We start from the raw sequence: 24451 nt of genomic DNA on the forward strand, positions 1-24451 counted from the left end.
GGCTGTAGTTACAAATGCTGCTGCTGCTGCTGTACCACAGACTAAGTAGTGAGTAGCGAGTGGGTGGACGCTTGTGGGTGTGAGATGGATCATTTGCGGTCTGGGGGGGAAAAAAAGAAAGAAAGAAAAAAATAGCTGCTCGGAGGGGGCCATGCGACAGACTCATTCCCCCACTATTCCCTGGATGCCTGACTGTTTCTAATATGCCCCAGTAATATAACACCGGCTGGGAGAAATACAAGGTAAAAAAGTGATTGAAAAATGGTCTTTCTTGCACACTTCATAGAGCTGCATGCCATTAAATATAGATGAGCCGAGATTACTTTTTCTCCCCCCTTTGTTGCGGCTCAGCGAGTTGGTTGTTGGTTTGTTTGGTTGGCTCGGCCGTTCCCGGCGAAAATGGCTTTCGCTGCACTTCTCCCGTCATTTTTCATGCGCTCCCGTGACTTTGTGAAACACTGTCATTATGCAAAGATAATGTGATATACTCCGATGATCGATGGTTACGTCGCGATTCAAAATGCAGAGCAAAACAAACGCGGCGTGGCGTTCGTTTTGACAGTTGCTCAATCATCTCAACTTGAGCAAACTTCGGGGGAACTTTGGGATTAGCGGTAACTAGCTTCACTGTAAACTGTGTACAGACTGCTTGGAACTCCTCAAGGAATAAAAATCATGAACAATGGTGATCAAGAAGTGTTTGAACCAGTAAATGTTAGGAATGAACATTTCAGTACAAATAGTAGGGTTTTCTGGTGTTTTCATTGGTGGAATCAAAGAAAACTGACAGGATTTCGGAAACTTGCCAATGCGATTGTGGAAAAACTACAAGAGCAAACTTGACAAAGCTTATGAAGCTTCTCCAGCTTGGAACCTTGAGAAACATATTTCAGAATTAGCCTTGCTGCTTTCATGGTTCCGGAGAATACTTCATGTTTTTATGTGCGCAAACACTTTATCTCAGCGCCAAAAGCTTGTGTCAGAAAAGGATTAAATTAGAACCAGATAACTTGTAAAAAGCATAATACCCCCGTTTAAAATATGATGGATTTATGATTTAGAATGTCTGTCTCCAAGCAGCAGCATGAGAGGAATTGTCAGATACAATATATTTGAAATGTCAAACTGGCTCCATAAGACCAATTCTTCCTTTGACACGCCACGTTGGGAAAATCTCAAATTTTCACCGCATAAGAGATAGCCCACAATCTCTATGCTGAGAATGATTTTTTTTCACTGCTCTGCCACATGCACAATGTTACCTCCTACCTATGGCTTATACTGTACATTTTCTATTCCAGGATCTCCCCATAACATGGGCACAAGCTAAAAACCAAAACAATATCCGTATACTGTAGAGGCATCGGTGTGTTCCAATCAGGTGTTGACAGCTACGGCTTGTAGAAATCCAAATACCTCCCATAAAACCCTCCACAGAGAAACGTCTCACATCACGGCACACGTGCATCATGTTTGTCCATCATCCCGGGTCTGATCTCTTATGAAAGCGCGCCGCAGCCACATGCATTGACAGCGCTGGAGTGGCATTTAAAGCACTGTGGGGGAACATGATTGCGTAAGCTCATAACCGCTGTGGGGGCGGTGTGGCCCCTCGCATTCGTAATGGCCAATTAAGACTTCGGTGAGCAGTCTGCGTCCCGGTGAGCCTGACGGGGAGAGAAGACACCTGGAGATGATTAAACTTTATCTGGATCTTTCCGAACCGCCTTTTAGCGGCTTCCTTGGTAAACAAAAGCGGAAGATGGCGGATGCATTAGCCGCAGATGCCAAACAGTTAACGGTGGAATAGTGCAGTTGCCACCTTGAGTCGCAACTTTGAATTCATTTTGTCACTCTAATTGGATTATGAGAACTGAAAATGCACTTTCTTGCAAAGTACAAAACAGGTTTGTACCAAAATGTAAGCCAAGGCAAACTGCAACCATACTGTGAGCTTAACTGGGGGTCTCCTTTTATGGCTAGTTGTGTGGTGATTTGCTATTTCGCTGGATGCCCTTCTTGACCAGTCACATTACTGTCTCTGAAGTGGGGTAATAGAGGTTAAGTATCTTACCCATGTTCTGGCCAAGACACAAGGAATGGCACTTAGTTGCTGCTACAACATTGGCATTGGCAAACCCTGCTTGTATACCGAGCAATGCTGTCTGGTATTGCTCCATAGAGATTGGATTTCCATCTGGTGCATTCTGGCTATCCAGCAAATCCAGAATTGGATTTCTCGAACTGAAACATACAAAATGACAACTGGAAGGGATCGTTTTTGCTTTTTTTTTGTCCTGCTTCTTAATTTGGAACTGACCTGTTTCTATTGAAAGCAATGAACAAGCCAGACATAGTCAGATTGCTGGCCTGTTGAAATCAAATCTCTCTGGATCAGTACTTGACTGTCTTACTCCATATAGAATTCATTGAGCTAACTCCACCCCTTGCCTTCCTTGTACAAATGTGTAAAACGTCATTAAATATAGAACACGTCGGGAAAAGTGAGAGCTTACACGCAGTAGGCTGTGGTTGGGGTGTCCCTTAATTGGCACAGAGCGGCATCCACATTTCTATCAGTCTACTTCAGGGCAGGTGTCAGGTGTCCGAGAAGTGAATGAATAACGCATCAGACGGATTCATTATCACCGCGACGGACAATGTGTAAGGTAGCATTACTAAGTCCGCAGGTCTATCTTGGCCGTGAATCTGTAATCCTTGGCTCCGGCCCGATAGCTCGCGGCGATCAGATGCATCGCGCGGCCTTGGGGGAAGAGAGGCTCAATTAAAAGGAGAACCAATCAGATTTCATCACCGGCTCCGATTATCCCGGGGGAAATTAGCGTTGGCAGCGGTTCGCGGCCGGTTCGGAATACGCTGTTGCCTTATTCTCTCTGATCCTTTGGCAAATTAAAGCGGCATCAGGAAAAAGGCGGGCTACGTGGGCGGCTTTGTGATGTTTCCTTTTTTTTTTTTTTTTTTATACATTTATGCATCAGGAGCAAAGTAGAGAATTAACCTTTTACCCGTGGCTTCAAATAACTCGTAACTCCCGGTAACAGGAGGTGGCTCATCGCAACTGATGATGAAAGGCAAATTAATTGAAGCCTTTTTTTTTTTTTTTTTTTATTTGCGAGGAGATCAGTGGGCGAGTGCACAGTTAATGAAGGATGCTGTGAATCTTATTAATTGTTGATCCACAATCAGACAAAACAAACGGAAAATTAGTCTCCCATTATTGTATTGTCTGCTCTGCGTGAACTGGTAGAATGATAACCGATCATGGCAGAGTTTAATTCTTTTTTCTTGCAGAAGACTTTCTTGGTTGATAGAACGCAGCGTATTGATGTTTTTTGGCGTGCATATTTTGAAGTCCTGTTGCTGTTGATGTAGTGCATGTAACAATGGCTACTGTTTAGTATGTTTGATGTATACTGGCCTATGCTGGGAAGTGATAAAACTATACTGGACTACTGTATGTAGAAGCACAACTTTTTCTCCGATACCTTTTCAACACGAGACTGACGTAACAGTCTCCTTCAGAGAGTTGTGTCACAGGCATCCAGTCTGACCTTTCGGCTCCTACGCACTTCCTTTCTGACCGCATTCTCTGTAGTCGATGTGCTTTGGCGTGTTCGTCACAGAGGCCGACAAAGGGCTCAAAACGATCCTAGAATGTTTACGCGATCAAATGCAGGCCTGATTAAATCCAATTGCACATGTGATAATCTCATTGTCGGTGCTGAGAAATGGCAACCTCTAACCGCTCTGATTTAAATCCTGTCAACTGGACTAGGTTGAATGCCAGTAGTTTCAACTCTGTTCAAGCCTGTTACCGCAACCTACTGCCAGAGTGTGGACTTGCAAGCCATGACCTGGACTCGAGTCAGAATTGAGTCTCTGATTTGAAGACTCGACTTGATAAAAAATGGTCTAAGGCTTGTGATTTGTGCTTTTTAAGTCCTGAGTAACAGTCAATCGGGACTTGACTCGGGCTCTCGGCCTTGAAAAGACTTAATGCTTCTCCTCAGAAAACCAACACGATACGAAAAATAGTGATTCAAATCTGATTGAATTTGGCAAATGAATACTGGACTAAGACTCTGTATCCCTTCAATCAACTGTGAAAGGTATGCACTGTATTATGTATGAACGGAACTACATTGTGTTTGTGGTGTCATTAACACGCTGCCCCATATGCATACAAGTTTTTAAGATATACTTGCTTTATTGCTGCATCTGTACTTGCTCTCAAACCCGTTCCCGAAAGGGCTTTCTCATACATTAAACCGTGGGGAAATGATAGATGAGGAAAGAGGCTGTTGATCAGATTGGCTTTGTGACTTTGCTGGAGAGGTCGGAGTATTGAGTTGTCATCAGATGGAGGTTCAGAGTGGAGGGTTGGCCCGGGACGGTGCTGGCAGGAGGTGGGGGGCGTTGGCATCGGGAGCAGCAGGTTGAGCCAAGAGCGGACAGGAAGTGCAGGCTCAGAGTGAGAGATTGTATACAAGCTGAACTGTTGTACTGCTGATGTACCTATAGTCCACTCAAGCAGTGTTTGCAGTGATCTAGTGTCACTTCCAGTTGTCCATGTCCATTAATGTGGTGTTGTGAGGGGCCAGGACTGAGAAAGATGAAAGTCATCACCTTTCAACTCCAGTCTTGTTCAAATTAAACATGAAAAAATTGTAATAACCTTTTTACCTGTATCAGGAAATGTCACCGTTGTACAGAGTATAGTACATGTTCAGTTGACATTTCAAATGTGAGGAATCACTGAAGTTAATAACTCACATTGTTTCTCTTTTTTTTTTCATTGATTTTATAGGAAGTACAACATCCGTGTGGAGGACATCATGGTGCGAGACGTGAGGTACATCACTCTGAACTGCACCTACAGAGACCTGCACAACGTCCTGCTCACCGGACACCTCAAGACTCTGGCTCTGGTCGAGTCCGCCGGTAAACTTTACTGTCATTCTCTCTCTTTCTCCAGTCATATTACATGGACAAGTTTGACGGCAACTGCATCAGCAGCAGCACACAAAATACCAAATTACTTGACACTTTGATAGTAAGGTAGTGGGCTTGCCTGTTTTTCTAATCATGGCAATTTAATGCAAAAAAAAAAGTTGTGATTTTTATGTTCTAAAGCATTTGTGACATAGGAAATGTTCCATAGAACATGACCCACTGGCACAGTTTGTTTGCACCGCGGCAATTATGTAATTTCTCCAACTGGGTTTTGGGCCAAAGGGCTGGTGGAGTCACACACCTTGTGGTGAACATCACTGAGGATCTGTCCCGGTCACTCCAAATTGAGACCGTTGTGAAGAAATCCCGACAGAGACTCTACTTCCTGAGAAAGCTGAGGTTGTGTGAAACGAACACCACCATTCTGACAAATTTCTACAGGTGTATTATCAGTCTGCAGCCGAGTGTGAAGCGGCTGGGATGAGGATCAGCACCTCCAAATCTAAGGCCATGGTTCTCCACTGGAAAAAGGTGGTATCCCCTCTCCAGGTCAGTGGAGAGTCCTTGATTCAAGTGGAGGAGTTCAAGTGGAGGAGTTCAAGCATGTTCACAAGTGAGGGATGGATGGAGCATGAGATCGATAGACGGATCGGTGCGGCGTCAGCAGTGATGCGGTGGCTGTATCGGACTGTTGTGGTGAAGACGGAGCTGAGTTGGGGCAAAGCTCTAAATTTGTCAGTCTACGGTCCTAACCTCACCTATGGCCATGAGATCTGGGTAATGACCCAAAGGACGAAATCATGTATATAGGCGGCCGAAATGAGATTCCTTCACAGGGTGGCTGGGCGCACCCTTAGAGGAGCTCATTTATCAGGGTGGAGTTTGTAGTAGAGTTGCTGCTCCTTCACATTGAAAGGATGCTTTGGATGCCTCCTGGTTGCCTGGGAGGAGGCCTTGTGGAGGACACGCTGGAGGGACTATGGATGGATGGATGGATGGATTATCAAGCCTGCTGACTGGCTGTATCCAGGACTTCTACCAGGAAGGCCCACAGCATAATCAGAGACTTCACCCACTCAGCACACACATTGTTCCAGAACATGTGGCACAGGAACCTGCCTGGACGCACAAAGAGGCCGAAGGACAGCTATTATCATTAGGTAGTCAGACTCCTGAACTCCTGGACAACAAGTGCGCTAGAGTTTTTTATTTTTTATTTTTGCTTTTTGTAGCACGTTCAATATGTTTCCTTCCTCCTCCTTTGCACTTTTGATTGTGCATATGCAAGTGGATAGTTGATTATTTCTTTATAAGTGAGTTGGCAGATTCTTCTCATCCAAGCAAATTTCATTGCATAGTTGACTGTGTTAACCTGCATATGATGAGAAACTCGGATCTGCTCTCAGGGGATGCCTGGGGCAAATTCGCCCGCTGCTTCACTGCTGACAGTTCATTGTGACACTGCATGTGTTTGTCTGTGTCGTTGTTGGTTCCCAACTGGTCTTCCACAAACTAACGTTCTCTTTGTGCTTTTATTTAGCCATCGATTACTCTGCCTTTATCGTTGCATATTACTGTGATATTGGCTTTACTCTAGATGCTCTTCCTGACAAACTGACTCTGGGTTGACTTCTTCCTCTGTTTATTTGCACTTTCTTTTGCTTTCTAGTTTCTTGGTCCAACTCTACATTTATCCAAGCGGATATAGTATTTTAAATGCTTTCTAGAGACCGAGCATGAGTTCCAAAATGGCTGAATTTGTGTTTACACGGCTGATGTAGCTCAACCGAACGTCCCTTCCAGTCTGTACCCAAACAAAAGCCTTGGCTCTCTCCCTGCGGCGCTCTCATTAAAGACATTGATTGACGCGGTGTGCTGATGCTGCTGTACTCACCTTTTTTTCTTTTTTTTTATTCCTCCGCGGTACCATTTTGGTATTCCAGGGCCGTCTCAATTATGCAATGGTGCAGGGACAATTAGCCGCGGCATTTAGCCAAATACATAATCAGCACGTACTGTCACAAAGGCAATTACTTAAAGCAAGCAAACTGCCGCCTACGCACACACAAACAGCGATAATGCATGTTCGCCACATGCTGCGAGCTTATGTAACGCGGCGAAAACCTGCCACAGTGCTGTCACGCGGCTTTAATGCGGATTTAAGTACACTATTTGGAAGGCTGTTTGAATAAGGAACATTAAGAAGAAGGCTTGGTAAAAATCCCTTGAGTGCATATTTTAGATAGTGATCTGATTCAGTCTTTAAACTTAAATGAAGTGCTCTCAGTTTACTAGTTTAAACTTTTGCACAAGTTCACATGCATTTTTAACGCACTTATTGTGGCAGTGGCTTTAAGGAGTAACATATATAGTAGCTTTCTGTTACTGAAAAGTTGCATTTGGACACCTTAGACTTGAACAAGCTTCAGCATGAGGATATAACATGGTTAAAATACCCGAAAAAGACGCCTTCTTCTTCATCCTCAGTGAAACCTAATCTCTGTCACTGTTGTTCTGTCCTTCCCAGAGTCTATGATCCTGCTGGGCTCCATTGAGCGCGCTCAGCTCCAGTCCCTCCTCTCGCAGCAGCTCGGTCGCCCCCGACGATTGGAGTACATCAGGGATCGCTCGCTCGAAGAGAAGAAGAAACGCCTGTCTGTGGTGTCCTGTCAGAACAGTGATGACGGCAGCCAACGGGCCAGCCAGGAAGTGCGTTTTCAGGTAATATTCCCAGTCATTTTCAGGGCTGGCGAAGGGCCTCTTGTAATCGTATAGAGTCCCACGTCTCAGCATTGTCAAAACAATTATTTTTTTTTCTGACAAAAACTTTATCGAGAGGGCACATTAGCGCATTCCAAAAATCCTAAAACTAAGACCCTAGGGGAAAAAAAACTTAATAATAATACTATGATACTAATATTATCAGAAAGCACATTTACACTTATATTTGTTTGTATACTTTATTAAAGTAAATAAGGGGGGGAGTTGGAGCTTCGGTTATCTGAAACAAAGAGAAAGACAAAAAGATTTATCAGTGATGAGAGGAGAAGTCAGACGTTAGAGTCACATCTGAGGAGCGTGATGTTCAGCGATGAGGACACACAGGTTCTGCTCGAGGACAAGGAGACTATAGACGAGAGAGGAGGTCTGTGGATGTAAAACGAGATGGTTTTCAGGAGAGAAGAGGGAGGACTAGGGGAGAGAGGAGAGGACAGAGAGGAGAGGATGTAGGAGAGAGAGAGAGGAGAAAGGGAAAACAGGACTGGAGAGAAGAGAGGATGTAGGAGAGAGAGAGGAGGAAGAGGGAGAAAGACAGACAAAATTGTGTCTTGCCCAAGGACACGACAGTGTGCACCCCTGAAAGAGAGGGGAGAGAAGAGAGAAAGAGTAGGGAAACCAAGAGTAGATAGAAAAGAGAGATAGATAGATCCATCCTCCTCAGACCTCGTGAGAGAGATGTTCCCCTCAGACCTTGTGAGAGAGATCTGTCCCCTCAGACCTCGTGAGAGAGATCTGTTCCCTCAGACCTCGTGAGAGAGATCTGTTCCCTCAGACCTCGTGAGAGAGATCTGTTCCCCTCAGACCTCGTGAGAGAGATCTGTTCCCCTCAGACCTCGTGAGAGAGATCTGTTCCCTCAGACCTCGTGAGAGAGATCTGTTCCCCTCAGACCTCGTGAGAGAGATCTGTTCCCCTCAGACCTCGTGAGAGAGATCTGTTCCCTCAGACCTCGTGAGAGAGATCTGTTCCCCTCAGACCTCGAGAGATCTGTTCCCCTCAGACCTTGTGAGAGAGATCTGTTCCCTCAGACCTCGTGAGAGAGATCTGTCCCCTCAGACCTCGTGAGAGAGATATGTTCCCCTCAGACCTCGTGAGAGAGATCTGTCCCCTCAGACCTTGTGAGAGAGATCTGTTCCCCTCAGACCTCGAGAGAGAGATCTGTTCCCCTCAGACCTCGTGAGAGAGATCTGTTCCCCTCAGACCTCGTGAGAGAGATCTGTTCCCCTCAGACTTCGTGAGAGAGATGTTCCCCTCAGACCCTGTGAGAGAGATCTGTTCCCTCAGACCTCGTGAGAGAGATCTGTTCCCTCAGACCTCGTGAGAGAGATCTGTTCCCTCAGACCTCGTGAGAGAGATCTGTTCCCCTCAGACCTAATGAGAGAGATCTGTCCCCTCAGACCTCGTGAGAGAGATCTGTTCCCCTCAGACCTCGTGAGAGAGATCTGTCCCCTCAGACCTCGTGAGAGAGATCTGTTCCCTCAGACCTCGTGAGAGAGATCTGTTCCCTCAGACCTCGTGAGAGAGATCTGTTCCCCTCAGACCTCGTGAGAGAGATCTGTTCCCCTCAGACCTCGTGAGAGAGATCTGTTCCCTCAGACCTCGTGAGAGAGATCTGTTCCCCTCAGACCTCGTGAGAGAGATCTGTTCCCCTCAGACCTCGTGAGAGAGATCTGTTCCCTCAGACCTCGTGAGAGAGATCTGTTCCCCTCAGACCTCGAGAGAGATGTTCCCCTCAGACCTTGTGAGAGAGATCTGTTCCCTCAGACCTCGTGAGAGAGATCTGTCCCCTCAGACCTCGTGAGAGAGATATGTTCCCCTCAGACCTCGTGAGAGAGATCTGTTCCCCTCAGACCTCGTGAGAGAGATCTGTTCCCCTCAGACCTCGTGAGAGAGATCTGTTCCCCTCAGACTTCGTGAGAGAGATGTTCCCCTCAGACCCTGTGAGAGAGATCTGTTCCCTCAGACCTCGTGAGAGAGATCTGTTCACTCAGACCTCGTGAGAGAGATCTGTTCCCCTCAGACCTTGTGAGAGAGATCTGTTCCCCTCAGACCTCATGAGAGAGATCTGTCCCCTCAGACCTCGTGAGAGAGATCTGTTCCCCTCAGACCTCGTGAGAGAGATCTGTCCCCTCAGACCTCGTGAGAGAGATCTGTTCCCTCAGACCTCGTGAGAGAGATCTGTTCCCTCAGACCTCGTGAGAGAGATCTGTTCCCCTCAGACCTCGTGAGAGAGATCTGTCCCCTCAGACCTCGTGAGAGAGATCTGTCCCCTCAGACCTCGTGAGAGAGATCTATTCCCTCAGACCTCGTGTGAGAGATCTGTCCCCTCAGACCTCGTGAGAGAGATCTATTCCCTCAGACCTCGTGAGAGAGATCTGTCCCCTCAGACCTCGTGAGAGAGATCTGTTCCCCTCAGACCTCGTGAGAGAGATCTGTTCCCCTCAGACCTCGTGAGAGAGATCTGTTCTCCTCAGACCTCGTGAGAGAGATTTGTTCCCCTCAGACCTCGTGAGAGAGATCTGTTCCCTCAGACCTCGTGAGAGAGATCTGTCCCCTCAGACCTCGTGAGAGAGATATGTTCCCCTCAGACCTCGTGAGAGAGATCTGTCCCCTCAGACCTCGTGAGAGAGATCTGTTCCCCTCAGACCTCGAGAGAGAGATCTGTTCCCCTCAGACCTCGTGAGAGAGATGTTCCCCTCAGACCTTGTGAGAGAGATCTGTCCCCTCAGACCTCGTGAGAGAGATCTGTTCCCCTCAGACCTCGTGAGAGAGATCTGTTCCCCTCAGACCTTGTGAGAGAGATCTGTTCCCCTCAGACCTTGTGAGAGAGATCTGTTCCCCTCAGACCTCGTGAGAGAGATCTGTTCCCCTCAGACCTCGTGAGAGAGATCTGTTCCCTCAGACCTCGTGAGAGAGATCTGTCCCCTCAGACCTCGTGAGAGAGATCTGTTCCCCTCAGACCTCGTGAGAGAGATCTGTTCCCCTCAGACCTCGTGAGAGAGATCTGTTCCCCTCAGACCTCGTGAGAGAGATCTGTTCCCCTCAGACCTCGTGAGAGAGATCTGTTCCCTCAGACCTCGTGAGAGAGATCTGTCCCCTCAGACCTCGTGAGAGAGATATGTTCCCCTCAGACCTCGTGAGAGAGATCTGTCCCCTCAGACCTCGTGAGAGAGATCTGTTCCCCTCAGACCTCGAGAGAGAGATCTGTTCCCCTCAGACCTCGTGAGAGAGATGTTCCCCTCAGACCCTGTGAGAGAGATCTGTTCCCTCAGACCTCGTGAGAGAGATCTGTTCACTCAGACCTCGTGAGAGAGATCTGTTCCCCTCAGACCTTGTGAGAGAGATCTGTTCCCCTCAGACCTCGTGAGAGAGATCTGTCCCCTCAGACCTCGTGAGAGAGGTCTGTTCCCCTCAGACCTCGTGAGAGAGATCTGTCCCCTCAGACCTCGTGAGAGAGATCTGTTCCCTCAGACCTCGTGAGAGAGATCTGTTCCCTCAGACCTCGTGAGAGAGATCTGTTCCCTCAGACCTCGTGAGAGAGATCTGTTCCCCTCAGACCTCGTGAGAGAGATCTGTCCCCTCAGACCTCGTGAGAGAGATCTGTCCCCTCAGACCTCGTGAGAGAGATCTGTTCCCCTCAGACCTCGTGAGAGAGATCTGTCCCCTCAGACCTCGTGAGAGAGATCTGTTCCCCTCAGACCTCGTGAGAGAGATCTGTTCCCCTCAGACCTCGTGAGAGAGATCTGTCCCCTCAGACCTCGTGAGAGAGATCTGTTCCCCTCAGACCTCGTGAGAGAGATCTGTTCCCCTCAGACCTCGTGAGAGAGATCTGTTCCCCTCAGACCTCGTGAGAGAGATCTGTTCCCTCAGACCTCGTGAGAGAGATCTGTCCCCTCAGACCTCGTGAGAGAGATCTGTCCCCTCAGACCTCGTGAGAGAGGCCTGTTCCCTCAGACCTCGTGAGAGAGATCTGTTCCCTCAGACCTCGTGAGAGAGATCTGTTCCCCTCAGACCTCGTGAGAGAGATCTGTTCCCCTCAGACCTCGTGAGAGAGATCTGTTCCCCTCAGACCTCGTGAGAGAGATCTGTTCCCTCAGACCTCGTGAGAGAGATCTGTTCCCTCAGACCTCGTGAGAGAGATCTGTTCCCCTCAGACCACGAGAGAGATGTTCCCCTCAGACCTTGTGAGAGAGATCTGTTCCCCTCAGACCTCGTGAGAGAGATATGTTCCCCTCAGACCTCGTGAGAGAGATCTGTCCCCTCAGACCTCGTGAGAGAGATCTGTCCCCTCAGACCTCGTGAGAGAGATCTGTTCCCTCAGACCTCGTGAGAGAGATCTGTTCCCTCAGACCTCGTGAGAGAGATCTGTTCCCCTCAGACCTCGTGAGAGAGATCTGTCCCCTCAGACCTCGTGAGAGAGATCTGTCCCCTCAGACCTCGTGAGAGAGATCTGTTCCCCTCAGACCTCGTGAGAGAGATCTGTCCCCTCAGACCTCGTGAGAGAGATCTGTTCCCCTCAGACCTCGTGAGAGAGATCTGTTCCCCTCAGACCTCGTGAGAGAGATCTGTCCCCTCAGACCTCGTGAGAGAGATCTGTTCCCCTCAGACCTCGTGAGAGAGATCTGTTCCCCTCAGACCTCGTGAGAGAGATCTGTTCCCCTCAGACCTCGTGAGAGAGATCTGTTCCCTCAGACCTCGTGAGAGAGATCTGTCCCCTCAGACCTCGTGAGAGAGGTCTGTTCCCTCAGACCTCGTGAGAGAGATCTGTTCCCTCAGACCTCGTGAGAGAGATCTGTTCCCCTCAGACCTCGTGAGAGAGATCTGTTCCCCTCAGACCTCGTGAGAGAGATCTGTTCCCCTCAGACCTCGTGAGAGAGATCTGTTCCCTCAGACCTCGTGAGAGAGATCTGTTCCCTCAGACCTCGTGAGAGAGATCTGTTCCCCTCAGACCACGAGAGAGATGTGGAGGAGGATGCGGCAACACGATGCGGCAAAATGATGCAAAAATTCGACGAAATTCTGCGAAAATGCTACAAAACGTGAGGGAGTGCGTGTAAATCGACTTCTCTGACAAACGTATCTGGATAAGTGATGATAGTGATGACGGTTCTAGGCTAATGCATAGAGTGATGTCATGGAAGAGAATGGAACGCCCTGACGATAGAATGTGACGTCATCACAGAATCACATTTAAACAGCTGAGCTCGTTCCACAGGTCTTTAGGGCCGTTGCCATGGTAATCCATTGCTCATTGGGTTTGAGGGGCTGAATGAGCCCTGGTGGATCTCCCAGGGCAAACAGGTCCAGACCCTTATGTAAAAATAAATGCTTGTATTTTTTATTTTTTTTATGTTACGCGGTGTGGCTTCAACTGTGAAATTAAGTTTTTTAGCTGTTTTCTGATCTGTCAAAAGTACAGTTTATTGAAGTATTGTCATAGGTTTAAAACAATTTTATTCACTGTAAAATAAACAACCATTTACTATTTACTTTTTCAGTGGATAGATTTACTGTAAATTAGCTGAACATGTTAGTGTTATGTAATAGATCACTGGATCTTTTGACGTTGTAGAAGCTTTTTGAACCAAGGCCACCGTGAATTAGTGCTGAAATTCCCATTACTTATTTATTCATGAAAACACAAAATGACTGAAAACTTGCAATAGATACAGACGGCATCTCTGGATTCGCCCATATATGGTCATGTTTGAAAAGGGGGAAAACAATTTTGAAAAAATCTGAACTTTCTCTAATTATTCAGAAACTACTTTATTGATATCTCTAAATGTAATTGTTTTCTCTGCTCATCTGCAGCATCTCACCGTCAATATAAAATGAATGAAAAGGTGACTTTTGTGAAGCGTCTCATCCCAATATGATTAAAAAAAACAGATTTATAACATATCGAACCTGGGTGTTCACCTCAACAATAAACTGGACTGGTGATTGAAAAAGGTGATTCATTGATTTGCATGTCAATCACTTCACTTTGCTGCATGACTGACCGTATGAGATGACAGTGCTGAGTTTTGTTACCTGGAGTCGGCCCCGTCCTACCTGGCCCAGAGGGAAACATGTAGGAGAAGCAGGGTTAGGAAGCCTACAATTCCTTTTAAGCTCCGGGGCCTGTGGGTGCATTAAGGTGGGCCTGACAACACCTCCCACCCACAGCACATTAACTCGTGCAAAAACCTCTGGACAAAACCATGAGCAGTAATCTCTGTATCGGCGTCATTTTATCAACCACCTGCACTAATGCTGACTTTTAGATATTGTACTTATTTTTAATACTTTTTAAGGTCATTGTATAGAAGATATTCCGTGTTTTCTAGAGGAAAAAATGCATTCCGGGCTCGGGCCTATTGTAATTATTTCATGCCTTCGCATTTGAACGAACTGCGTTGAACGCAGCGACTCCCCGGTCGCTCCAGATCATCTACATGTGGGACATTAAAAGTTATTAAAAACGTTCTAATTGCTGGGTTGCAGGTTCTAGAATGTGATGATGTCATCGGGCCCAGCGGGGGGCAAGAGCCAGTTTTTCCTATTAACAGCATTACACTTTCAAAAGTCATAGCTCAAAAGAAAATGTATGAATTACAAAAAGGATCATTAATATCATTCACTGGGTCCATGATCTCTCTGTACCAGACCAAAAATTTCCTCAAAAACAAAATTATTTTTCCTCCATACAATAGTATTGGCCTTTAGAACGCTGTGATGTCACCTGCAACCCAGCAATAGGATTTACGGTGTTGTCATGGCAACGACATGAATTTTGCGTAAGTTTTCAGCGCTCGCCATCACCTTCGAAGAGTCATAACTCGCACATACTTTGGCCAATTTGAGCATAACTTGAATCGTTGGTCGAGTTTTGACCCCAGATGTTGTGATGTGGGAATTTTTAAAATGGGCGCGGTGGCGCCGCCTGCAGAGCACCAAATACAAATTAATTCAAAAATAAAAGTGAACTTTGTCGTAGACTAATAAAATTTGGCACAGACATCCGTCACGTGACCCCAATCAAAAAGGTCAATGATGGCCACGCCCACTTTCCCACTGTGTTGCCATGGCAACGACCCGATGTCAAGTTTGGCGTAGCCAAACCAAAATCGGTACACACCTTCGTCATGACTTTCCGAACAAAAAGTACACTACGTGGTTGCTAGGCGCATTGAGTTGCCTTGTGTACGAAATGCGCGGTATAAATAAAGTTGCCTTGCCTTGCTAGGCAACCAACACGAAGTCGGCCATTTTGGGAAACATCGAGTGATCTGGCGCCTTCGATCTCTTGCCTTCGCTCTTGCCTTTGCTGTTTTGTAAACTCAACCAAGGGTGGCAGCGACAGCATAACCACGTAGGGGGCGGCAGCGCCCCCCGGTTATTGCGGTTATTGCGGTGGCGTGCGGCGGCGTGCGACAGCGTGCGCCAACCGGCCAACGCTGCTCGCGAGGGCCTCTAAATGCCGCTTGCATCAGACAAACCTCTGTATGTACATGCTGTTGCTCGCCATCTGATTTCTGGACATCAATTTCAAAACTTGTATTTCAAAAATAGGAAGAAGGTCAGAAAGCTTGTTACAACTGTGAAGTTTATGATAACTACAAGCTTAAATCAGATGCCGGAGAACGTGGGCAATGCGAATCAAGGTTGGCTTCAACATAATTATAAATATTCAGTCAGACACTTCTTAAAATGTGCATTTGGAAATTGGAAATTGGAAACCCCTCAGGCAGAGATTTGGTGATGTTAAAACCAAAACAAAACCTGGCTTTCAGATGCAAAATTCTCCTTACGCGTATCCTTTTTTTTTCCAGATTAGCTTGCGTAATAGCTTTGTAATAAATAATACAAGCCGCTGGCACATTCAGGTCAAGACTTACAACATGTTATTCACAATTCTCTTGTTTACATGCCTAACTCAAGTCTATGGAATTAATGTCACAAGAATTTTTGAAGAGCTACTATAGATATCAGCTTTTTTTCTCCTTTGACTCAGGTAAGAAAAATGCAAGACACTTCCACTTGAGTAACTCCGTAACGTTTTTACAGACATTAAATGCTTCTCCACTTGCTGTGAATTCCCTGTGTTGTTTTTCCATGCATGTTTCGTGATCATGTTTTCCCTTTCGTTGCGAGCAGATCTCCACCGAGGAGTCGTCCTTCAGCCCCACCCGAACCTCTCCACCGAAGCCCCTCAAACCCGCCTTAAAGCGACCGTCGGTGGTGGAGAGGCCCACCGAGCTTCCAACCAGTAAGACACCGATGCTACTTTTTCTATTCCTTTTATTTATCTAATGTTTGGATGACGTTACAGCAACCAGAAGTGTTGTTTAAAGTGTTATAAGAGCACTTTGAGTTGGCGTTCACACAAAAGCATTCCAGTGTTCACCAGCAGTGACCTTGCAATTAACAGTTTTTCCACTTCTTTTTCGTCTATGTTTTAATGAAATCTTACCTAATTTCAAGCAACACCAAAGCTTTCTTCGTACCTTTGAACTTGGTCTATTTCTGGTCATATTTGGACTGAACCCGGTCTGAAATAGGACTGAACTATGACTAAATGCCGTTCATACCAAATGAGGACAAAAATATGATTAACATGATGAATTAAACAAGATGAACCTCTTAACCGAGCACATTTACTCCAGTTTGACTTTACCCAAATGTAAAAGCTTCTTGAAAAAATGAGGATGAAAACGCTGGAAAACAGATGACAAAAAGCAGCTAAACAGGTGACAAAAAGGGATGAAAAAGCAACACAAAAGCACAAAAAAGCAGCAAAACATGACAACTAGAAACTGGTTTTAATTTTGATTAATTTAATGTGCATAAACTTTTTAACCTCTTACCCCCCACCTGAACAGAACACATTTTCTCCGGTTTTGGCTTCACCCAAATCTAAAAGCTTCTCGAAAAGTGTCAAAATAGCGACGAAAATGAGACGAAAACAAGGATGAAAATGCAACAAAAGAGTGACAGCGAAGTTACAAAATAGTGAGGAAAAAGTGACAAAAATGTGACCAAAAAAAGTGACAACAATGTGTGATGAAAGCACAACAAAAAAGCCACAGAAAAAGTGAGAAAAAGTGATGAAAAAAAAAAAAAAAAAAAAAATGTAACAAAAAAGTGACAACATGAGGAAAAAGATCCGTTTAGATGAGTTTTGTAGGTCATAGCTTTCAAATGAGGCTTTACACTGGCCTTTTAGATTTGGGTGAATTTGAACTGGAGAAAACACATTTGGTTAAGGCGGGGGTTAAGAGGTTAAATCAAACTGTTGAAATCACTGAACTGCTGAAATTGCAAAATACATGGGCCGGATTCCCCATACACATGAATGGGCAGAATTCCCAATCCCGTAGAGAAAAACTGGAAAACCACAGAAGGCGGAATTTTTCTGAACGTGCACAAACTGCAGAACTTGTTGAAAATGCAGGGATTAAAAGGCGTCACACTGGCCTTTATTCTTTATTCTTTATTCTTTATTAGGATCCCCATTAGCGCCCACAAGTGGTTGCTAGTCTTCCTGGGGTCCTGACACAATATAAAATTACAAAACAGTTAAAATAGAATACATGAATGTTACACATTTCATATAATCATGCAACCTTATAGGACACATATAGGACATGGTGACTATGCTCACATGTACTGAGCTAATTGACCTTTGACTTTCAGCTTGAAGTGTGGTTTACTTTTAGTATTTCTAATATTAAAAGGAAACGAGTTCCAGGCGTTTGCTCCTCTGTACAGAACAGTTCTTTTCATTGAGTTACTTTTGGGTCTGGGAACAACCAAAGAGTTTGTCGACACTTGGCGAGTCACACATCTGTGACCAAACCTGCTGAATAAGAGTTTGTTGAACAAAAACCTGGGCTGTTTGTCCATCACAACTTTGTGCATGAACATGAGGAGACTGGCCTGTAGTTTGCCCTCAACCGTTAACCAAGACAGTCTCTTGTGCATGTCACGGACATTAGTGTGGAAAGGACAGTGGAGCACAACTCGAGCAGCTCTGTTCTGAGCAATCTGAAGTTTCTGAAGATGCTTTTGTGTAGCATTGGACCACACTATAGGGCAGTAATGTAGGTGAGACAATACTATGGCCTTAAGCAACCAGAGCAGGTTGTCTACGATTTGAGAAATTCTGGCCTAATGCAACACCTGTTGCCATTAAGTTGGAGGATTTTTCATTTAACATCTGTTTAAGGCATCGATTTCCGAGCTCTTGGCATTTCAACAGCAGCAAAAACATAGACACATGGAGCAATAACATACAGGTCATTGATATCTGAGCTCCTAAACCAGTACATTTGTAGAAGTTTCAGACATACTGTACCTTTCTCTGTCTGAACGTGTCCAAGTCCTTTGCACAGTGAGACCCTTTACAACAGTTCTTTGTTCCATCTCCAAGCATCAGTAACATTAGCAGGCGCTCTCCTCTTCCCTGCGGTGACGGAGGAAGTGTCGAGTGGTCCACTTGTTGGCACCGAGGACACACAATCTGTGCGCTGTGAGCTGCCAGGTTCCAGGCCGACCACTATCAATGGACAGGCTCAACTGGCTCCAATGTTCTCGCTCTCATGTTGTTCTTGTAAAGTGACAAATCGCTGCATGAGTTTGCAATAGTTCACAAGTTTAAATTCTATTCTAAGCCCTAGGACAGTACAGGAAAAGTATGTGTAGTTGAAGTATGTTTAGAAGAACAAAGAACAGAGATGGTGCTTATGTAACTGGGTTTTTTTTTTCACCTGGAAAGTCCTCATTCAGACATCAGGAAGGGCTTCTGGCATAATCTCAACATACAAATTAGCGGAGCGGTTTTGGTCAAACATTGTTCACTCCGTGCCAAAAATGTGTATGATGCACTTTGAGTCCTTCAGTATGACCACATTTTAATTTTCTTGATCATTTTTTACTTATTTCTGCCAATGAAATTTGAAAACATAAAAACACGAAACGCAATCATGCTATTTAATTATAATCACTTCATGACATTTTGTTCCAAATTTCATAATCCTGTCACATGTGTGTATGTGTATGACCTCATTATAGTTTTGGAACAAAAAATGAATGTAGAGGTAAGCTTTAAACTAGATAAGGCTGACAGTTCTCTTGGCCTGTTTACATTTAACATTGGAATAACTGTTGGAAACTGACACCAATGTTGTTAGATTGTTTTGGTGCTAATGGATTTTTCTGAATCATAAGGTCAGAGGCAACATTTATGCCAAGTTTAAGCTTAAGTTCCTCCACTAAAGCAGAGCTCTCCACCTTAACTGACTTGATGTTGTAAGATTAAGAAATCCGTAGACAGAAATTACTTGCTAAACTTGAACTGTAAGGCACCTCTCTCGTTTCTTGACATAACACTTGCTCATGGAATAATGTATAATGAGGCTAATCTCGCAGCCCCACATAAGACTGTCACATGTAAAATACAGTTGCAATGCGGTTGAATGTAATTAGTTTCGTAAGAGGTGTTCGTCAAACTGTAATGGCTTTTGAAGAGAGGAAATGAACACGCAGAGTGGTGCAGATAGCACTAGATTGACATTACGTAACGGTGCAGCATTAGCCCTATCTACTTCAAAGCAGCCCCCATCAGAAACATTTACTCTGGCTGATGGTCAAAGAGGGAGAAGCTCTCCATGTTTTATGAACGCAGCCGTACACCAACGTTTGACATTTGGATTTATTTTTCTCTTAAACAAGGACCCTCTGTTTTAACATCAAATATTGGTATTTTGAAATCCAAGCTCAAATACGATGTTTTCGTCCGATTTAGCTGACATTTTTGTTAATCACAAAATAAATAACAAAACTGTAACATACATCAGCCACAAGTGGGTCTAGTTTTATACATGTAGCTCAGCACACAAATCTACTGCAGCGATGAACCAGAGGGTTTGCGGTTTGAATCCCAGCTTCCGCATGTGCAGATGTATGTGTCCCTGGGCACCAATGAATGTAGTGTGGAATGGTGGTGGTCAAAGAGGCTGATGGTGCAGATTGGCAGCCTTGGTTCCATCCCAGGGCAGCTGTGGCTAAAGTAGTAGCTTTCCAGCAGCAATTCATACATTATTTCATAAGGTTTTCTCTGTGCAGTGTATAGGGCTTCCACCGGGGCATTAAAAAAACCCATTAAAAGTCATTAAATTAATCATGCCAAAATTAACGCCTTAAAAGTCATTAAAAAGCATTCATTTGGATTTAAACTTGCATTAAATCTATATTTGTTTGACAATATTATTTTTCCTTAGTGATGGAACCCATTCTCTGACATTGCTCATCTATATTTTTACTGTGTACATTTGTCAAAAACACAAAAAAACAAATTCAGCTCCAGTTATGACCAAAATATTAAACAATTTTTTGCACAAAAGTTTCCTGTTGTGTCCAATTTATTTTTTGAATATCAACTTTTCCCCTCGTTCCTCTGTTGAATGTTTACACATTTTAAACACAATGAAATATTCCTGGATTTTTTGGCATCTGTGGCATTACAAAGCGTAACATTGCACGTGCTGTCCCCTGCAGAAACCCTGACTGTGCTTTGTGTCTCACAGGTCCAAACGATCATTCAGGCATCGCTCTGAAGAACCTGCTTTGTGCCAGTCCAGACGCAGAGGCTGTGGAGGTGAGGAGTGCCTTCCTTTAGCCAGGCAAACATGCAACACATACAGAACTGTGCAAATGGATTCTATTCACACTTCTAAAAAAAAATTAAGAGGAAGATAGTGGTTTGAAAAGGACCATGTCTGTACCTTTTCTGGGCTAATATTGACATGCATGAATAAGAGTAATTATTGAGTTCATTTTTAAACATTTGAAAAACTAATGTAGTCTAGGAACTCTCCTAAGAGACATAACACAATTAAAATGTATCACTTTCACACCTCACCAGAATATTTGCACAGTGCTGTCGTAAAACCTTTAACCAGTTTTCTCAGTCTGACGATATTTATGCAATATCCCTCCTACACTTCCCCCCCCCAAACGCAATTTTGTATTTGACCTCTATTTTAGATTCTTTCCCTACTTTGTCTCCGCTCCCAGCGAAGCTTAAAAGAAAACCCTCTTTTCTGCTCCAGCACTTCCTACATTAAATTATTCATATTTCCCCCAAGCAAACGCCGTAAAATTCCAATTCAAGCCGGCGCTGGAAATGATGCCTGGCAGACTCTTTGTTAATGTTGTTTGTCTTATGTCGCTGTGAAGAGAAACAACAACAACACTCTGGAGGTCCCCGTGTCTCCCGAGCATAGGAGACCATCCAAACGGGTCCGGATATCCGTCGTGGTAAGCGCCGCCATAACGGGGCTGTCCGACAGGCCCTCGCCAAATCCGCCCGGCAACAGGTTCATCCGAATCAAACCCCACCACGGTCGTCATCGCCATCTCATTCTAGTTTTAATCTTGCCGATGGACTGTGATGTGCGCTGATGACAAAGCCCGTCCACGTCATCGTGCCGTAAAGAGCTAAACAATCTTGTCTGACATGTTAGCGCCACCTTCTGACCGGTTGCTATTCTAAGATTCCTTATTAGAGCAATTTAACTGCCAATTTATAAGGAAATGTAGGAACAATCCGCAGTAGATGTTTGCAATGGTCCAATCGTCTAAATTGGACCATTGCAATTATCTACTGCGGAAAACAAGGCGTTTGAGAAGATAAGTACATGGGTTATATTTAGCGCTTGAAATAACAGGCCTTAAAGTTGCATAACATTATATCATGAATAAAACACAAGGCAAATAAATACAGTTCATTTTCATTCAACTAGAGGCCAGTGTAAGGCCAGTGTAAAGCACTTCCATGATCTTAAAACGTAGGGGGGAAAAAATCCAAAAATATCATACTATAATTTATTGAAAATGTGTCCATCTGCTTTACATGACGCAATACAATATTTAGTACAATGTAGAGTAGCATCCAGGGAGCCTACATTAGTCCAGTAAGTAATGTCCGTCGTTAACTATTTACTAATGCTAGTGCACTTACATGAATTAGCATCCAATTAATATTTAGGTGTACAGTGCTATAAATGGACATACTGTATATATATATTACACATGAAAGATATAATTTTTGGTCAAATTCTAGATTCTCGATTCAAAATATGTGAATCAAGAGTGTACTTTAGTAAACCCGGATGAAGTGGCCTCTGAGGACAAGATTGTTCAGCAACGCATGACCTCATCAGTGTGTCACCCGAGGCGTCCAATCAGTGACGCCTCCCAGAGCGCGGCCCCGGGACCCTACGAGCCCCGCCTCAATTCTGGAGTGACCCGGAAATCCCTCTGCATCCGATGGAATCGATACAAAGATTGTGCGTTTACATTACGTCTCGAATAGGAAGGAAATGCCTATAATTAACGAAAATGTTGTCACTGTTTAAACCGTTAAAGCAATGCAATGTAATGATTCCACTATTGATATTAATTTGATGATGTCACTCTAAAAGGCAGCATATGGAAAAATAAAAAAAAATGAATTGGTTGTTCATTCTTTGTTGCGCCATCCCAACTTAAAGGGGCTGGAAGCAAGTTCGCCATTTTATACTCACTACTGCCACCTCAGGCCATATGTGTAACTGCACCTTCTATATTAAGCTCGTGCATAACGGCAATTCGGGCCGAAGTGACACATTTTTGAGTGACCGTACAGGATTTTAGAGGCAGTTGTGGTGAACAGGTCTGAGCTCATTCTACACATTAGGACATGGAGGAACGTGTAGGGGGAGGAAAATACTGCATTTTAACATTTTTAAACTCCTTATAGTCCCTTTAAAGGCTTTGTTGCCATCAAATTCATATTGCATTATTTTCCATAAAACTAACAACATATTTGCATGTGATGTCAATCTAGAGTCCATGCATATTTAACTATCTATTATAATAATCAGTTTATCCTTTTTTTTCTTCGCCTAATGCAATATTGGAGTATCATGTCTTTGTAGGAGAAGGCTTGTTTTTGAATTACGACCTTTCAGAAAATTATGATGCATGATGAGCTCTCAGAGATATTGGAGATTACAAGATTAAAGACAGATGTCCAATTACCCGGGAGTACTTCTGCAGCCATGCATGTCAATCAATGAACAGTGAATATGATTGTAAATGGAGAAAAATTATGACTCGCCGTGATGTCGGACGAATGAAGAAGCGCAGTTCGTACTGAAAATTAATGACCATTATCGGTCATTTGATTGTGCATCCGAAGACGCCCCTCCATTTGTTGCCGCCGATGATTTGCTATTAATCTTTAGCATTCAGATCTGTTCTCTCACCACATTGTCATTGCCTTCACCAGGAGCCCCCGCCCAATTTCAAGGCTTTCTCTGCGGTGAGCAACACATCCAACTCTCTGCTGAACATTGCATGATTACATGTTTAAAAGGACTTGGATTAGACTTTGACTTGAACTCGACTGTGAGTTGGCTCGGGCTACACTTTGCACATGTAGGACATCCACTTTGAATTGACTAGGACTAAACTTGGACTAGGTCTGGGCTGGGACCCCGACTTATGACTAGATTTGGATTTTTCAGTTTCTACGGGTTGTCGAACTAGATTTGGATGAGAAACTATCTTGACTTCGACTCACTTTGGACAAGACTCGGGTAGGGATCGGGTAAAATTTTGATTTTTCTGTAACACTTTAGATTACCATGTGTACGTACAGGGAACAAGAAAGACATGTAAGTACAAGTAGTTCCACATTAAGGTGCCAGTGTCAAATCCAAAGCAGGCAAATTGACATGTATTTGTGCTGCAGCCTCATCAAAGGATTTGAACACAAAACCTTTGGACCAGATTTGGAAATGTCTGGGATTATTTGCCCGAAGACGACACAATGCTTGTGATTTTCGGGAATTGTTCACTGTTGAAATACGTTGATTCCTTTCTCACAGTGCTTTCGCCGGTAGCCTGAGGGTGTCACTTAGAGAAAAAAAGGGTCGGTTAAGGTGTGGTGCGCTACTTGCTGCTTCCTCTTCACCCTCCTCTTCTTTACATGAACAATGCAAGCAGCCTTGCATATCTTACGAAATGCTCGCAGGACAAGCTACAAACTATTTTTCCCACTGTGAATTAAACACTGTTCAGTTCCTGAATAAAGCGATGGTCCCTAGCCTGGCCTTAGCCATCTGTAAACTCCGGTCAATTATAATTTCCCTACATGTACGTTTGGGTCTGATCTCAGTGGCTGCGTTACGTTGGCTGACTTTCTACCTACCATTCAGCGAGTGGGGGAGGCGGGTGTTGTAGGTGATGTCAAGCATTTGCGCCAAATTGCGGGTTGTAGTTTGGCAATGGCGGCAGATGCGAAATAAATGGAAGCTCTTCAATCCGTTCTGGCTCGGCTCCCAAATATCCAGAAATTAAAATTGAAGTCTTGGAATGTGCATGGAATGTCCCAAGAGTTATGATGGCGTTCTTCACTCACTCGGGCGCATTACATATTTCACGACCAAATGCTAGCGAAAATCAGATCCAGTTGTTTCAAGGGAGCTCACCCCTCCCACCTGATAACGGGGCTCAATTGTGAAGGTCCAGACCCTTATACGAAACGAAGTAAGTACGAGGGTCTGGTAAAACCAGGCTAGTCCCACTCTAGTGCCAGTATTAAAGACTCTATTCTGCAGAAACGTGATCAAAACACCAGCATGTGCGCCCCCCAGTCTCGTACGG

At 44.6% G+C, this 24451-nt stretch overlaps 1 protein-coding gene across 10 annotated transcripts in view; it reads left to right on the forward strand.

The window, feature by feature from the left end:
• Positions 1-24451, forward strand: part of clcn2c (chloride channel 2c) — a 178433-nt gene that overhangs the window by 131106 nt on the left and 22876 nt on the right. For 5 of the 10 annotated variants that reach the window (XM_079559307.1, XM_079559303.1, XM_079559308.1 and 2 more), the window contains 6 exons: positions 4829-4962; positions 7502-7695; positions 15896-16007; positions 20326-20396; positions 20978-21058; positions 23073-23105. In XM_079559307.1, the coding sequence (XP_079415433.1) occupies positions 4829-4962; positions 7502-7695; positions 15896-16007; positions 20326-20396; positions 20978-21058; positions 23073-23105 (625 nt within the window). The remainder of the gene's footprint in view (positions 1-4828; positions 4963-7501; positions 7696-15895; positions 16008-20325; positions 20397-20977; positions 21059-23072; positions 23106-24451) is intronic. The other 5 variants (XM_079559310.1, XM_079559311.1, XM_079559312.1 and 2 more) reach the window with 2 other exon arrangements.

This window comes from Gobius niger (genome assembly GCF_951799975.1).
Source record: "Gobius niger genome assembly, chromosome: 1".
Classification (NCBI taxonomy): Eukaryota; Metazoa; Chordata; class Actinopteri; order Gobiiformes; family Gobiidae; genus Gobius; species Gobius niger.